The 17,883-nt window shown below is 33.5% G+C and overlaps 1 protein-coding gene across 1 annotated transcript in view; it reads left to right on the plus strand.

The window, feature by feature from the left end:
* Positions 1–1,654: 1,654 nt before the first annotated feature.
* LOC149806013 (uncharacterized) overlaps positions 1,655–17,883 on the plus strand; it is a 49,187-nt gene continuing 32,958 nt past the window's right edge. The window contains exons 1-3 of the mRNA XM_089934978.1: positions 1,655–1,713; positions 6,036–6,107; positions 11,297–11,368. Of these exons, the coding sequence (XP_089791104.1) occupies positions 1,655–1,713; positions 6,036–6,107; positions 11,297–11,368 (203 nt within the window). The remainder of the gene's footprint in view (positions 1,714–6,035; positions 6,108–11,296; positions 11,369–17,883) is intronic.

Below are 17,883 nucleotides of genomic sequence, written 5' to 3' on the forward strand. Positions count from 1 at the left end.
CGATCCAAAGTTGCTTTTAATTTTGCAAAGAATTCAAGCACGTGCAAAAAAATAAGGTCACAGATTTCGTATATTAAAGGACACAACACATTTAAATAGAAAAGAGAATAAACATGTAGGTATGTAGTTAATTTAATAACCAATTAATGAGAGAGAGAGAGAGAGAGATTGCACTGGTTACATTCACTCTTGTCCATTTGGTTTATTTATAAATTTGTTACTCAGAATATAATTGTAAGTAATAAATAGGTAAGTATCATGCATATATTTCTGAATATTTAGGAGTATGACAGAATTTTTCTTTTCTTAGATCCACTTGACCTTTCAGTACTAAATCCAGAGTTACACAGTATGTGTGTTCAAAAAAGATAAAGTGAAAGGTCTGTGGTTATTAAATAAGAGGCAGTAGTTTATAAAAAAAAAAACAAACAGTGTTCATCATTTTCGTTGTCATAGCACCGTGTACACATGGAGAGTTAACTATATTCACTCTGTAAAGATAGGATCTGAGGGACTACATGAGTGTGTAAGTTTAGCATGTAGGATATTAAGGTGTGGCGTGCCAATATCATACATAATACGACGGTAGCCCATTATCTGAATTAGATAAATGTTTTACAGAGATAGAAAATTTAATATCTTTTGCATATCTTCATGGAGAGAGACAGATAGTCCCAAAGACCTGTCCTACACGAGAGAAAGGACGTCCACCTACACCAAGCAAACAAAAAACATACAAATACACAAACAAAAAATAAACTAAAGTCGAGTAGAGATGCATGTGATGCTATGGAAATGAAATGCCTTGTATCACTTTCGTGAAAGAAGGTTGCTTTAGTTAGGTACTTGAGTATTTATAATCAAATGCAATATGCCTAATCACTTCTTTTGCATCGTTGTGCAGGAGTTTCACAACCGGTCTACATATAGGAGACTCTAGAGCAATAAATGGGTGAAGCGTCCAATTTTCTTTCTTTCCATAATCTGTCCGAATTTTCAAAGTAGCAATTATTCCAGACCTCAGAAACATATTCTAAACTTCCGTTTGGCCAAGCTGTTCAGCGAAAAGAGCTTTTATATTAAAATTAGTCTGGATTTCTTCCAGGTTGCTCAACAGCTCATCAACTAATTGAACTTTATCCCAAAATATGTCCTGCCCTTGATTCAAATGAAAGTATATACATCTAGACATTTTCATGCTAAAAGTTATATACATGTGCGAATATAATTCTTTCAAATATCTTGGAAACACAGCTCATTAGAGAAACTGGTCTACAATTATAATTATAGATCATTTCGTTTTGTCTCCTTATAATTCGTTATGAAATGAGCTGCTTTCACTGCAGGGCAGTAGCGTCGTGAGGGGGGTGGGGGTGGGGTGCAGTTGCCCTGGGCGCCAGAGGTCCTGGAGCGCTAAAACCACGACCGCTAGAGGTCATGGGGACCAAAAACCCCTTTGGGGCTTTACTCTTAGTACGGCACTGGTGCCGGGAACATAACGGCTTCAACTGATTTGTTGATCAATATTTGCAAGGGCACAAACAATTTTTTTTCTCAACTATATTTTTAAACAGCTTATGACTAGCAGCTTTGTTTAGGTCAAGACTAGTTTTTAATTTCGTAATTTCTTGTTTATATCTAATGTAGACCTAAAATGTACGACGCCTCACTTGATATTTATGTTGCTAGTCGCAGTAAGAATATAAATATCAAGTGAGGCGACATACATTGTAGGACTAATGTGTAATGATGAATTAGATTGATAGTTTCATTTCTAACTTCAACATGCGCTGTTTAGCATTTTTTTTTTGACAGTTATGTTTTGAAATGTGACTTCATTGCACAATAGCAACAGCTCCTTTAGATTTTTAATACCATCCAAATATTTTTCAAAATGCCGAAATTGATAAAAATGACATCATGATTCATGCAACAACTTGGAATGGGCTTTATAACTGCAAAATATATGACTCAAAGACTTAATAATAACAGTCCCTATTTGCCTTTCCTGCTTTCATATTATCATTTTTAGGCCCAAATAATTGAAAGTAACTAACCAGTGTTAGAGGGGAGGGGCCCCGAGTGGCCGAGTGGTCTAAAGCGCTCACCGTTACAGGTCACTGTCATCTCACCTCTGTCTGCGTGGGTTCGAGTCTCGGGTTCAACCTATGTGGGTATGCGAGAAAGCTTGCCAGTAGCTTCTCGTGGGTCGGTGGTTCTTTCCGGGGTTTTCCCGGGTTCTTCCTCCACCATTAATACTGGCCGCCATGTATAGCCTATCCTGAGCTGAAAAATGGAGTTAACGACAACAACAACAACCAGTGTTAGAGGTAAAAAATTAAATAAAAAGAAACAAAGAAAAGGACACATAATTATTGCAAATATTGTTTGCCTTCATGCAGAAGCGTTAAGAAATCATGCAACCATTTAAAACATGCTGAGGATGTTGACATTGTTTAACATGTCAAATTTTGCATTCGTAAAGGACAAAACGATTGTCTTAGTCGTCCCCCCCCAAAAAAAAAAAAATTGTAAAAATATAAATAGTTTCATGCATCTAATGCTATAAATTTATCTCGTGTAAGGCATACGTTATTCCCATACACTAACGTAACTCTCTAGAGATTTTTTTTTTTTTTTGATGAAGTGTGACTTCTCGAGAAAGACTGCTATAATATAGCTTATAGAATTCCAACTTACTGAGCGCTTTTTTTAAAAAAAAGAAAAGGCTTAGTCAAAGTTGTCGCCCATCATAACCATGAAACTTGAATGGCCACAGCAGGTAGCGATGTGCTGTTCCACGTGTAGTGACAACTTGTCAAGCATAGGATTTGATCTGGAAATATTCTGTACATATCGCTAAAAGGACACACATTAGGCTTAGCTTACCGTAACTGGAGTCGTTAGATATACTGGTAAATGTCTAAAATGTACACTACTGAACAAGAGTGTTTGCATGAACTGAAATTTCACGTTGTACAGAATAGGCGAGTTTAGCCCCCAAGTATTCATTCAATATCAGCATAAATTTGGGGTCCGCTTTATCGGACACAAAAAAACCGTCACCTGTGCTTTTTAACGCAAATTTAGCGTTGTAATGGCACGAGTACGGAATGGAATTGACCACTAAATCTTGACACTGTTTACAGAAATAAGTATGGAACGTTGAATCCAAGTGAATGCTTCGTATAAACAAGTTTTCTCTGTCTACAGTCTTCCTCAATTTTTTTTATTCCATGTTTTGCTACCTATACAGAAAGACATTCAAACCATAAAAAAAACATCTTTATAAGTGATATTTTAATCTATAAATAAAGTGTATTTAATTTTTGTCGTAAAATGTACAGTTGAAACAAAATGTTTGCTCATGTATGGTTTTCTTTCGGACCAAAATCAAGCCATCGCTACATCACGTGTCAGAAAGACTTAATTTGTTTGAAAACAGAAATAAATCATTGTTATAAAATATAGAATCTATATACATTATGTCAGCATCAATACACCATCAATTCATTGTTTCACTGCTTTGACAACAGAGTATTCCTTATGAAAATTCTGACTGTTTTCCTTGCATACATTATACTTCTTTGTAATGTAAAGGACGTTGTATATTTGCAAGAAGGCGCAATGCATCTGCTGTGCTAGCTGTAAATTTTGACTCGAAAAATCTTTGAAGATGGACATTATTCACAGCAACATTGCAGTTGTTACTTGATAATAAGATATATTAACATCGTCGTTACTAATGTGAATAAGCACATACAATTATTATTATTATTATTATTATTATTACAGTATTATTATAAGTTGTGGAAGTAGTAGTAGAAGTAATAGCAGTAAGAACACAACTAAACAGTTTGAAATTAATGTTAATAGTCGATATTTGCATTCGCTGGAATCTACTAATGGATGTCTTAACAGTACAGTGCAGTAACACGCAGTTGTATAAATGATGGCAAGGCAAATAAGTCACACAGATGTGGAAAGCATTGTCCAGTGTAAGATTTCACTACGGTGAAGTCCGAAAGATGTAAAAAGCATAGTCCAGTGTAAGATTTCACAACAGTGAAGTCCGAAAGATGTAAAAAGCATAGTCCAGTGTAAGATTTCACAACAGTGAAGTCCGAAAGATGTAAAAAGCATAGTCCAGTGTAAGATTTCACAACAGTGAAGTAGTAGAAGGCGGATAGTTTTGACAGGAACAGGAAATCATTATTTTGAAAATGATAGTTCTATTACAAGAGCAAAACCTAAGTGTGAAAAGTAAAAATAGTCATGTAAGACAAAAGATTTTGTTGAGCGTGAATTAGAGCTGACATTACAATTTGGCATTTACATTTACTTAAGACTAGTTTCAAATAATAAATGAATGCATTATTTGTCTCACGATCTCATTTTGCAAACCGATAGTCACCTTGACAAACTGATTCCATTTCATATGTTAAAGTCCATTGTGCACTACAAATTTACATTTTTAGTAATCAGGAAAGCGTGAAAAACCTTTATACCTTAAATAATGAAAATATTTTTGAATGAGTAGGACAAGTTAATGTTATGAAGTATGGCTTATTTGAGATAGTGCTGAAATAAATATTCAAAAAAAAAATTTTTGGCGAAATATTCTTATTAGAAATTGGTATTTGAAAATTCGTTATCATTTATATGCGGGCGTTTCTACTCTTAATGCGGCTTGATTTACTCAACTTTGAACTGACCATTTATATTGGTTTCCTTTGTCTCAAGAAACCTGTGTAGCCATAATTATGTCCCAGATATTGACTGTATGGTTGAGAAAAGAAGAGAGATGACTACAAGAGATTTAAGACCAAAATTTGAAAAGGACTGTTATAGGAACAAGCATGTTCATTCAAAAAGCAGTTGAATTCTTGATTTGAATGGAATTCATAACATGCGACCATACATATCATTGTATTTTGCAGTGAATGTTTGGTGAATATGATCATTAATAATCAGTGATTACCATGGTCAGTGTACTTTCACTTTTTGTGCTCTTTATTTTGGTTAGAGTGTAAAATAATCAGAAAAACCTTAGAAGAATGATGTACAAAGTGTATTTAAAAAATATGTCTCCCTCATATCAGTGAAATGTCTAAATAAACTAAGGAATTCAACACTTATTTTTATTACGAAAAATGTTACCTCAACAGACAGACATTATTTACCTAAGACTGCATAGCGATTATTAGAAGTTTAGTGATTAATGTCAGATAAAATAGGTTGTAATAGATCGTTATAGTTTCATCAGAAGTCTGATCTGGAAAATTCTATACATTTGTATTTTGGAGAATTATTTTTAATCAGCCAGAAAATAGTTAAAACAAATCTGATGCCAAAGTACCAGATATATGGTAATGGGCTCACATTTGAAACTGGCAAATATGGTTGTTATCTTTTCTTGTCGATCTACTCCATCAGGGCTGTGATCATTTATCCCGTTTTTTTTTCAAATGATATATTTCAAGATTTTTAGTCCCATGTTTTCAATAATAATAGACAAGCTTCACTATTACAAGTTGCATGGCTCATTAGTGACCAGTTTCTGACCAATTACTGACCAGGTCAGTAGGAAACATACCCTTTGAAGTGGACCATCCTGTGGTCTAGTGGTTAGAGCATCCGCCATGGATGCAGAAAGTTGCAGGTTCGAGCCCTGGCCGATTCATACCAAAGACTTATAAAAATGGTACTAATAGTTGCCTTGCTTGGCGCTCAGCATTAAGAGGTTAGTGGTATGACTGGTCGGCCTGGTATCAGGATAATGTGACTTGGTGGGACATCGTGCTACATGCCTACAGCATGATGCACCTGTGCTAGACATCACTATAAACTGCCACACTGCAGACATCATAGCAATATGACCGAATTTTTTTTTAAAGCTACATTAAAAAACAAGTCACACACACACCCTTTGAGGTGACTCTACCAAGTATCCTGTCAGATTACTGACTCAGAATGACTGTACAATTAGGCAATCTAGATATAAAGCTAACTCGTATTTCTGTTTTATTTTCCAGATACCTCAGCAAGAATTCTTTATCTGTGGTAGCATCTAACGATTTTGTGTACTTCACTGCACTCCTTGAACTGTAAGTATTTGTGTGTTCTTGTGAATTAAGTGTATTCTGTGCATGAATGTATGACTGGTCAGTTGTACACAGGTAGTTTAGTCATCTGGAAACTGCTATATGAATCCTACAGACTAAAGTAATGAACATCTTTCTGGATATCCATTTTATTATCACCTCATTGGTACCAGCAACCATATCTTGGTTTGGTCCTGTCCATATGTCCTGTAAAGGTTGTTAGCAAAATGGCACAAAAGAAACAATTGCAATGTTCACAGATAGTTCAGTCATCTGGAAACTACATACATACATACATACATACATACATACATACATACATACATACATACGTACGTACGTACGTACGTACGTACGTAGGTACATACATACATACATACTTGTTGGGAGGATGTATCTTGATGAATACAACAACCTCATCTTAAGTTGGTCATTGTAACCCACATTTCATGCATCACTGACTTTTGTTCAATTTTGTTTTTACCTTTAATACTTGAATCATTAATTAGTTGATCAAATACATTTCTTTTTCATAAAGGGTCTTGGGTGGCTGAGTTGTCTAAAGGGCATGCCTTTACCAATCAGTGCTGTCTCACATCTGTCCATGTGGGTTTGAGTCTCAGGCTTGGCCTTTGTGGCTGTGTGAGAAAACTTGCCAGTAGTTTCCCATTGGTGGGTGGTTCTTCCTGGAGTGTTTCTGGGTTCTTCCTCCACCAGCTACATTGGCTGTTATATATAGCCTGTCATGTGTTAAAAAATGGCATTCAAACCACAACAACATCTTTTTTAGTAAATCACCCATGGAAGAAAAAAATCACTGTGACCAACATTTCACATTTTATTTGCTTGGGGTAACTCTTTGGCATTTAGCTAATGACCACAAAGCAATTTTTACATTTTTAATACTCTTATATCAGGAATAATGAACTTGATAAGTGCTGCTTCTTCATTTAATAAGCAGGTCATTGTGTCCCATATTTTATACTTCACCAACTTGGCTTAAATATTGTTTGATGTTCATTTCTCAAGCTCTGCTCATACCAAAAATTGAAAACCTGTTAGTGCCATGCCCATGAAACAAGAAGTTCAATATTAAGTTTAACTTTTATTAGGTTTGGTCCAATTTTTGCATTCAGCACATGACGAGGTTCCCATGCTACTGAGAAATTGAGATAAAGTCTGAAGAAAGAATTGATTTTGTTCTGTCTTGGAAAGAGCCTTTAAATAATTGCAAATATGGCTCAAAATTGGGGAAAATGCAGATTTTTCAGCCACCACTTGATAGCAGAAAATATACATAATTGATATGTAGTTGAACTGATTGTGTGTTTGATTGATTTAGTTCATTCCAATATTTTTGAAGATTGTGGAACTCTTCAGTCAGTTTAAATACAGTTGTTGTAATGATCATATAAATGCTTGCCCTAAACATAGGTTCTGCTCTGCAGTTTCACACTTTATATTGGGTGTGATTTTAAGAAAAGAATTTTCTAGGTTTTCCTCATCGGTTATTCTGATAATTCAGTATATAGACTTTGTATATCAAAGGTTTTGTTAAAATAACTTTTTATTACCTTTATTTGGTGCATGTTTGATGGGTGTAAGTTTGATTATGGTTATACAGCTTGGTCTTACTATAGATGTGCGCCTCTCCAAAGACTGTAAGCTCCATTTGGTTATTTTCTCTTACTGGTCTTTAAGCTTAAATTGGAAATGAAATGAGAACATTTGTTACTTTTTATATATTTTATCATTCATTTATTGCTCTTTCAGAAGCTAGTATTGTCTACTGTGGCAAAATATATTTTCCCTATTTTAATTATTGTTGAATTTGGTGTACTTGGGACTAGTTCAGGCTCCTTTTTTGAGTACATGGGAGCAATCATTTTTATATATGTCTGTTTTAGATAGTGCATAGTTTCCATAATTACTACATGTAATAAAATCTTAGTCACAGTACATGAAATCTTAGTCACAGTACATGAAATCTTAGTCACATTACATGAAAGCACTATAAAGGTATGCCAACATTCTTTCCATGTGCATATTGCCAATGCAAACAACTTCACCTTATTCCAGTCCCCTTCTCCAAAAATATATAATGACTGTAAGGTGGTATTTATATTTTCATAGTCATAACTGTAAGGCAGTACCATATTTGTATAGTCATAACTGTTGCTGTTGTTGTTGTTGTTGTTGTTGTGGGGTTTAATGCCATTTTTCATCACATGAAAGGCTATACATGGCGGCCAGTATTAATGGTGGAGGAAGAACCTGGGAAAATCCCGGAAAGAACCATCGACCCACGAGAAGCTACTGGCAAGCTTTCTCACATACCCACATTGGCTTAATCCTAGACTCGAACCGCTGCAGACAGAGGTGAGATGGCAGTGATCCGTAACGAAGAGCGCTTTAGACCACTCGGCCACTCGGGGCCCCCAGTCATAACTGTAAGGTGGTACCATATTTGTATAGTCATGACTGTAAGGCGGTACCATATTTGTATAGTCATAACTGTAAGGCGGTACCATATTTGTATAGTCATAACTGTAAAGCGGTACCATATTTGTATAGTCATAACTGTAAGGCGGTACCATATTTGTATAGTCATAACTGTAAGGTGGTACCATATTTGTACAGTCATAACTGTAAGGCAGTACCATATTTGTATAGTCATAACTGTAAGGCGGTACCATATTTGTATAGTCAATCCAAGCATACTGGCAATCAGTATAGTCAAGTTGACCCATAGACATGCAGCTCTATATCAGTATTGTTACTTGTGAAGGAGTTACGAAGACTGTCTTGTGTTACAATGTGCCAACATGTGCGATAGTTGTTTTCAGTGTGTGCTCTCAATCTGTATTAGTTTGGTGGTACATCATGATGACATTATTGCACCACACATCGTCAACGTTTGCAACAAACACTTATTTTAGAAAAAATACATCCAAACTCATTTTGAAAAGTTATTAGTGTGGTGCTACAAGTCTATGCTCTTAAAAAAAATAGCAGAAAAGAGTGAAGACAACAAGCTTTGTAAAATTTAACAAATAATTTATTTTCCTAGACTACAAAGTGAGGAAAAAACATGAGAAAAAATAACTTAAGGTTTTACAAATTAAATCCAAAAATAATCCAAGAATTAAAAAACACAAGTCCTATAAATGAAAGTTCTAAGTGAATCTCAGTTCAAATCTTGCTGAAAATCCAAGATGGAAGACAATGACATCTGTAATAGCCAGTGTTGTACTGATGTGTCTTGTTGAAACACAGATCATATTATTCCAGTTTTGAATTATGTTTAAATTCCCGTGACTGTCTTTGTCCAATAATTATATCTGAGCACTTTTGTATTTCCAGAGAAAATAATCACTTGAATTAAATAATTTGAAGAAAATAAAAATTTGTCCCAAACTCACAGGTCACAACATAATATAACTTAATGTGTCAAATGTTTTAAGCCTGACTGATAGAACTTTTATCAGAACATCAGTTATACACCTAATTAAGATGCAAAATTGATTTCTAGATGGGTGTCAAAAGTTAATGACATGCAGTCCAGGTATGACCTTGACTCAACTTACTGATTCTTACTCTGAGAAAGATAATAAAAATATTAATAAAAGTTGTTTACCAAAACTCTTACTGATTTTGAAGGTCAGCAACTAGTTACAACGTTTGAATTCTGGACAATGTCAAATCCAGTAAACAGTGTTATATTACAGTAGCATGTAATGGAATACAATTTTTTAAATCTAACAAACAATTAAATTAAATATAAATAACATATGGGTTTTTTGAGGATTTAGAAGTTGTGTTTAATATTTGTGGTAACAAATTCCACTTGGATGAAAAACTGAATTTGTATCAATCAGTTCATGTGATTAGTCTAAAGAGAAAGGAAAGTAATAAAGCCCATCTTTCCCTTTTGATATATTAAAGTTAACAAAAATGCATTGTGATAAATCTTTGCATCTTAATTTTAAGTATGCAATGAAAGCTATATCATTAAATGTGATAATTGTCAGAAGTAACCTTAAACAACTCTCTCACCCCCAACTCACCTTTGTGGTGAATTTTACTGACAGACCTTGCTAAATACATTGAAATATACTGACTGATGGGGCAATTTTGAATGCAGGATTCCACTCTGATAAAATATTTTACTTGACAGTTACAAAGAAAAGGTTAGATACATTTGCATGTACATTATGTATGTAGATGAGCTGATTATGTTTCTTCTGCCACCGAATAACATCAGTTTCTCATTTTAGAACATTTTTGGTTCAGAAGCATGCTAGTATTAAAGACACTTGCATTCAAGACATATTATTTTATAGGTGTATATTTGTATGCATGTGTCAGTGACCTGAATCGATGTTATTCCATGAAGACTATGTTTCTATTTTTTTATGATTTCCAAATGTTTTTGGACTTAGACTTTTATGAAACAGACTTCTAACATCCTTCTTTGCAATAATGTTCAAAAATCACTTGTCTTTGAAACAATTGGTATTTTTAATGCTATGGAAGGAAGATCTTCCACTTTAAAAAAATATTGAACTCTTTGGATATCATGGGTTGAAGTGTCTGTGATTACATACAACATTGTTTTACAGATACACCTGGTTTTCTTGTACCATATTTATATTAGTGTTGACAGACAAAACTATGCAAAAAGTAACTTTCATATAAAGCTGTTGAGAGAAAAAGCTAGGACCTAAGCATCTTTGCTAGCCAAGGTTTCAATATGTTAACCCTATCTATACCTTGGCAGATCAAGAAGATATTTTAGTGCTTTGTCCTTAGTGACATCTATTGGATTTCATGAGTTGCCTCCCTTAGTATGCAGTGACAACTAACCAATAGCATGTAACAGCAGTGCATTTTACATCAGTCGAAAATGGTGGAGGCTATTGACTTCAAAGAGATACTTTTTAACTTTAACATCAAAAGTATGACCACATAGCAGAGAGAACCATTACAGGTGTATCTGAGTTAAAAGTATTTGTATAACCATGGACTGGCAGTAGAAAATTACTTATTTATGAATCTATTCAAGTTGTGTGCTCCCCTCATTTTGATCATGTAGTGTGACACACATTTATTTACAGTTACCACCATTAATCGAAATGAAAAAGTGGTCAGGATGTTTAAAACTGAGAATGGTTTTCTTTTTGTCATTTCAGTGATCTGTCATTTAACTCTCTTTCATCCATCACTGCTGGTGTTTTTGATAGTCTGACGAACCTGCAGACATTGTAAGTATTAAAGAAGATTTATTAGTTTTTGTGTCTTTAATGGTAGTGATGGTGTGATTTTTTCGTGGGTTTTTGAGTGGTGTGAACAAATTATGTTAGGTGTGCTCTACATTTTCTAAAACCAAGTTATCATGTTTGAGGTGTGACTTACGATACATGTATGTATATTGTAGCTACAATATTTTAGAGTAGTTGTGCATCACAGTAGAATTTGTAATGTAGGATACTAGCTGTTAAAGTGTTCATAAAATGGAACAATTTGTGCTAATAATGTAGATGATATCAACCTGAATTATACAATTTGCTGTAGAAGATGTATGTTAGAGAACATAAAGGAATATAAGAACTACAGTGGGTGTAAAGCATCCAGATATTTTCAGAAGTTTGTTTTATATAAATTATCAATTGAAAATACAGTATTTAGAGGGTTTTTTTTAATAAATGGAAAATTAACCATAATGTTTTATATGATAGGTTCATTTTTTGCCCAAATATAATGAATAAACATTTAAGTAATTGCAAGTTAAAAATATATGTTAATATAACTTGTGAGAAGAAATGGCCAATCATCTGTGATGAATTGGACAGATATCCTGAAGCAGTTTATCATATGTGTACTTAGTGTTAGGTAACTTCCACATCAAAGTTGGTTGAATTCAGGGACCACAGACCTTCAAAGTCAGAGTTTTAGAACTTTGACATCCTGATGGTTGGAGTTTGGTGAGGGCAGCTTAAGATGGTGATGGGACCAGAGAAAGTAAAAGAAGTTAAATAAACTACTGCTAAATTGTGAGAATAAGCTTCAGATATCAGTCACATACTTCAGAATAAACTTGAATAATAAAACTCGAGAACATGTGACAATCTAACTTTGAAGCTGGCCTTTAAAACATCAACACAGGTAAAATGTTCCTATAAATGGGTAAATAGTTTTTATATCACAGTTAGTGTGTAGTGTGTTGATGTGTTGATAGATTAACATGGGGTGATTAATTTGCTGTAGAATGTTTCTCAAATTTTAGCATAATTATAGGTCAGGTCATGTTGTATTTCCCATCATCTGTTTAGAAGTTGTGCCTATTTCAAATGTGTGATATGACTGGTTTCCACTTACCAACTTTTTTATAGGAATCTGCAGGGGAATGGTATTTCCTCATTTTCATCTAAGACATTTGGCATTAAGAACTTAACATCTCTGTAAGTATGAAACAAATATACTAACAGCCATAGTTTAATCAAATTTGTAATTGTTTATTTATAAAAGTATGCATGAATTATGAATTAATGTGCATGTTTTATATCAGTTAAAGATTGATACTTATTTTGTCTTGTATCTTCATAATTATTTCAATATAGGTAATGGGTAAGAAAATGAAAAACCTGATGAATTGTGATAGAATTTAAAAATTTAACAACTTGATCCAAAATATATTCTTTGTTTGCATATGTACAAGCATAAACAGTTATTATTTGATAATGAATGAAGAAGGAGCTTCTTTTTTGCAAGGTGAGTTCAGAACCGCTCTGTATGATTTCCTTTCTTGTGGTTTTCAAGAACAAAGTTCAGCAGTGTAAAACAGAAAGGTCTGCTAATGTCAGGTGATGATAAAGCCAACCTTAAAGTAATTTAACAAGGCCTATGTAAAGACAACAGTTTCATTGCTGTTTGAGCTATTTTGCCTTTTACATGTAAATACTGTAAAACAAGAAGTGTTTGTGGGGATAACATTGTATAGTTTGGAATTAAAACTTAATCTAAGCAAGTTAATTTTCTGGTGGATTTAATTTTGTGAATATTTCTTTTCCTCAAAATTAAATTATCCAGATATTTCTGATTTTGCAAAATAAACAGAGGTAAGGGGCCTGAAAGTAAAAGTTTTTTTTTGTTTTAGGTAATTTTAATACTTTTTTTAATTTATAATTTTCTTAGGAAATAGATTGCTGAACAGAAAATGTAGAATGCAATGTAACCAGCATTTTGTTGATAGATAAAATGCAGTAATGTAGATTCACTTATCTGATTCATTAAAACTATCAAAACTTAACCCCCAGGATTTGATATGATAGCCTGATTAGACTAAATGTCAGTGTAATTATATTTATAAAAAAAGGATTTTTCACACAGAATGCTTGGCATGGTATGCGATGCCTTGACCTTTGCTAAATACCTAAAACAGTTGTATCATATGTTTGGCAGATGAAACTCTTAAAAAAGATTTGCTTGTCCAGATTGGAATAAGTATACAATTGCACAAAAAGGAAATTTTCTGTCAAATACATTACCTGATCACAATACATTAGGATAACTTCTCTACTACCTCCAAATCAAGTCCTCCAGAAGGAAAACAGAACCCTATCTTGTAGTCCATAAAATAGATAAAGGGAATCAACTCTTACATGTTAACTCCCCTTTCTACCTACCATGTGGCCATCATTGTACCCAGATGTACCAGTTTTTATTTTTGCTTCCATACTCAAAAAATGTCCAATATAGAATCCATATAATCTTATATATAAATATCAAACCATTCATCTTTATTTTTAGTGGTATAGTAAGTCAAAATGCTGTTTTATATGGTACATGCTATATTGTTGTGTATATGTCATGTTTTTGCTATTGCCATACTGTTCATTTTTGTCACATGTGATTTTAATTAGTAATCTTTTTGAGTACAGTACTTATCAACAATTAGACTTCTAAGTCATTTTGATAAAGCATTTTAGTGCTTCAATTTATATACGTCTTGGTGGATTTAGATGATATTGATGACATTTTGTCATTCAGCTTCATGCCACAGTTGTTAAAGATTTCAAAAGCTTCCAATTATCTCTTGGATCATTTTCAGTCCCAGTAATATAAGAACTTTTGAATGGTGAGTCAGTTGCATGTAACTTAATACTCACCCCACTGGTAAAAAGTCACATACAAATAATTAATCCACACATGCTTTAATGACTAGAAGTTGATCAAATGTACAGACAAGCCTTTAATGCTCTGTTGGAGTAGTCCATAACATTGTGTCAACTTCCTCCTTACATGTCTTCATGCATCTGATCATTTTTTTTGATCTTGCTGGAAAGGCTGCTGATGATAATAATTACTGCTTTTCTGTGTGCTCCCTTCCTTTCAGTTCTCCACTCTTTAGTGCATCCGACCAATTGTGGAGGTGAGAAAGCAAGAGTTCCCTATAACTTTCAGCTGTCTCTTATCTCAACATGACCCTGTTAGGGAACATATATGAGAAGAGACAATTATAACAAGAATTCACTTTGACAGTTCTCAGCAATGACAGGCTTTTCTTTTTTTCTCCTGGCCAAGCATAGTATTGGTGGTCATATGCCACTATTTTCACATGCAGGCAGGGATGAGAGAGAGAAGAACAGAGTTTTTCCTTCCCCAGGTCTTCTGTCAGTTGTCAGTGATTCATCATCCCCCCCCCCGCCATGGCCTCTGGTGAACCACTTGAGTACCAGATAACTGACTTTTTATCAGATTTGGACCATTCATTCTCTGATGATGTATGAATCCAAACCATGTCAGAGGATTTCCAGATTTCATTGTACAAACTCTTTCACTTTTGTCACCCTACGTTCATGAAGGAAGAATTAAGAAATGAGGGGCACAGACTGCAATATCTCTGACTGCCATACTCACCCCCCAAGATAAAATGTCCTGGATCATGATCTGATCGATTTAGCAACAGACTCCACTCAAACAGATGAGATTATCACTAATCCATCAATGTACAAAGAAATTTCTACTTCATTCCTGACTTTCAGGTATGCCCTGATTGAAAAGGAATTTAGAGCATCAGTTGTGGTGACAATTGCATAGTTGAAGATGCTCCACTTTAAGGATTATTATCAAGGGGAAATCAGCATTTCCTCCCCCTCTTACCTATTCTCCTGATGTAATGTGATCAACTAATGTATTTTGACAGAGAAAGCAATTTTTTAAAGTAAATTACATTTCTATGGTAATGTTTACCTGATCACATTACAAATATTCCCTCACACCCTTCCAGAGGCGTAGCTAGTGGGGGGCGGGGGGGTACATATGTCCCCGGGCGCCAAGGTACAGGGGCGCCAAAATGAGGCTTACAACGTTACATTATAATAAGTAAACAAGGGTAATATTCAAAAATGTGATTAAACGGGGAGGGGGCTGGGGCGCCAATTTTATAGTTCATCCCTGGGCGCAAAATATCATAGCTACGCCTCTGCACCCTTCCTCATAATGCAAGCTTCCTTTAAGGGTTCACTCATGGGAAAAAATGTGAATAATGTTGGCCACCTAGCAGGTAGAAAAGGGAGTTAACCAGTAAGAGTTGCTTCCCATTGTCTACATAATATATATATATATATATATATATATATATATATATATATATATATATATATATATATATATATATATATATATATATATATATATATATATATATTTATATAATATATAAACAGAAGGATATCTTTCATCTTTCCTGGATGGCTAGATCCCAAGGTAGTGGAGAAAGTTATCTTAATATAATGTGATTAGGTTAGTTACAATTATTGGAGAAGCATAATTTACTAGGTTATTTACTTTTTCCACTCATATTTAATATTTTTATTAAATATTTTATGTTAATATTAATAATTGGTTTTCCACTCATATTTAATAAGAAATTCTTGGCAGTTGACATACAGTTGTACTTACCCTGCAAAATTTTAAACATCAACATGGATGCCAGTCCACCCTTAGGTAGGGTTTTAAAAAAAAACAGTGTGCTTTTGATTTATAGTAATGTAACCTATAAGCATTTGTTTAAAGATGCCAAAATAGTTGCACTTTGTGAAATTCTTGAAAAGGATTTTATCCATAAATTCAAGCATGTTAATGATTAGAATTTATAAAAAAATTCAATTGTGTAAAAGTAGAGCATGTTTGTTCATAAACATTATGGGAGTTATTTGTTAAATTCTAAAACATTTTTTTAATTCATTTCTATTGTAATGGATAACTCTGAAATTCCCCTTTCTCTCTTGAAAAATATATACGTTCTGTATATAGTTTTGATACTACTAAAAATGTGTAAAATTTGTATATAGGTATGATGCTACTAAAAACATGAAATTTGTATATAGGTATGTTGTTAGTAAAATATATCAAATATATATATTGTTATCTTGTTACTAAGAAATAAAAAATATGTATATTGTTATGAAGTTACTAAGAAATATAAAATATATATATTGTTATGAAGTTACTAAGAAATATAAAATATGCATATAGGTATGATGGTACTAAGATATATATAAAATATACATATATTGGTATACTAAAGATAAATGATCTTTTGCTGTTAAAAGCTCAAGACTTTTGAGTGTTATCAACCTTTGTTGAAAGCCATTTTATGTATTTGCACTGTAAACCTGTGACTGCAAAGAATCCACCAGTCCTAAAAAGGTTTTTTAATCAATGTTTCTTCTTATTAAGGTTGTTAAATAATTCCAATCTTGTTTCATGATTGTTTGATTAGTCTGCATGAAGTAATTGTAATACTGGTAGTTTCAGTGCAGGCTTAAATACTTGTGTGCAATTTAATTGAATGTTAGTACAGCTTAGTAGTGTTGATATGGTTGCATGTGTTCAAATAAATTGAACATAGACTTTTGTAATATACATATTTAGCATGTTAGAAAGTAGAAAGCATTGGCTTCATTCATAGTGAAAATGGCACAGTTATGTAATATGTCAGATACCATTTTTTTCAAAATGTTTTTAATTATGATCTTCATAGCGTAACATAACTTTGGCTTCCTTACGGAATCATGATTTTTTGTGCCCATTCATGTGGCATACGTGTATGATAATATGCATACATTCTTTGGAATTTTACAATTTTTGTATCATATTTTGATGTGTTTACCGGGGACTGGTAATGGTGTTGGATATATGTATTGTGTGTGTGAATTTTTACCTTCCTTGTTGGATTTATTGTCTGCTGTATGCTTTGACACCTTGCACTTGGAAACAACTGCACTATATTCAAGACATGATCTACAGGTACAACATGGATTCGAAAAACATGCATCCTGGAATAGATACTGTCTAAACACCTCATTGGACAACGAATCTTCGGATAACGAGGAGTTCACATGAATGACCATTGATTGTAATAAATCTGCACATTTCTGCATGTTATATGTGGTTTGAATAATCTGATTACTTGTCAAATGAACAAGACTGTATATTATTATTATTATTATTATTATTATTATTATTATTGTAAATGCTCTCAGTTGTAACTCTCATCAGTTGCAGAAGCTATAACATTGAAGGCAAGAAATATCCTGATAAATGTACTCTTTTATTCCTTACTCATGTTCATTGATAACTTAAATCATGATTGCTCATGACATTATCGGGTGGGTCTCTCATTGGGGTTTGTTGCCTTTGAAATAAAGGTTCATATCAAAGTTTTGTTTGCAAAAATCTTGCTTAGTTTGGAAAAATATAATCATAAACCACT

Source organism: Sinohyriopsis cumingii, chromosome 2 (assembly GCF_028554795.1).
Source record: "Sinohyriopsis cumingii isolate HCF-2022 chromosome 2, ASM2855479v2, whole genome shotgun sequence".
NCBI classification, from domain to species: Eukaryota; Metazoa; Mollusca; class Bivalvia; order Unionida; family Unionidae; genus Sinohyriopsis; species Sinohyriopsis cumingii.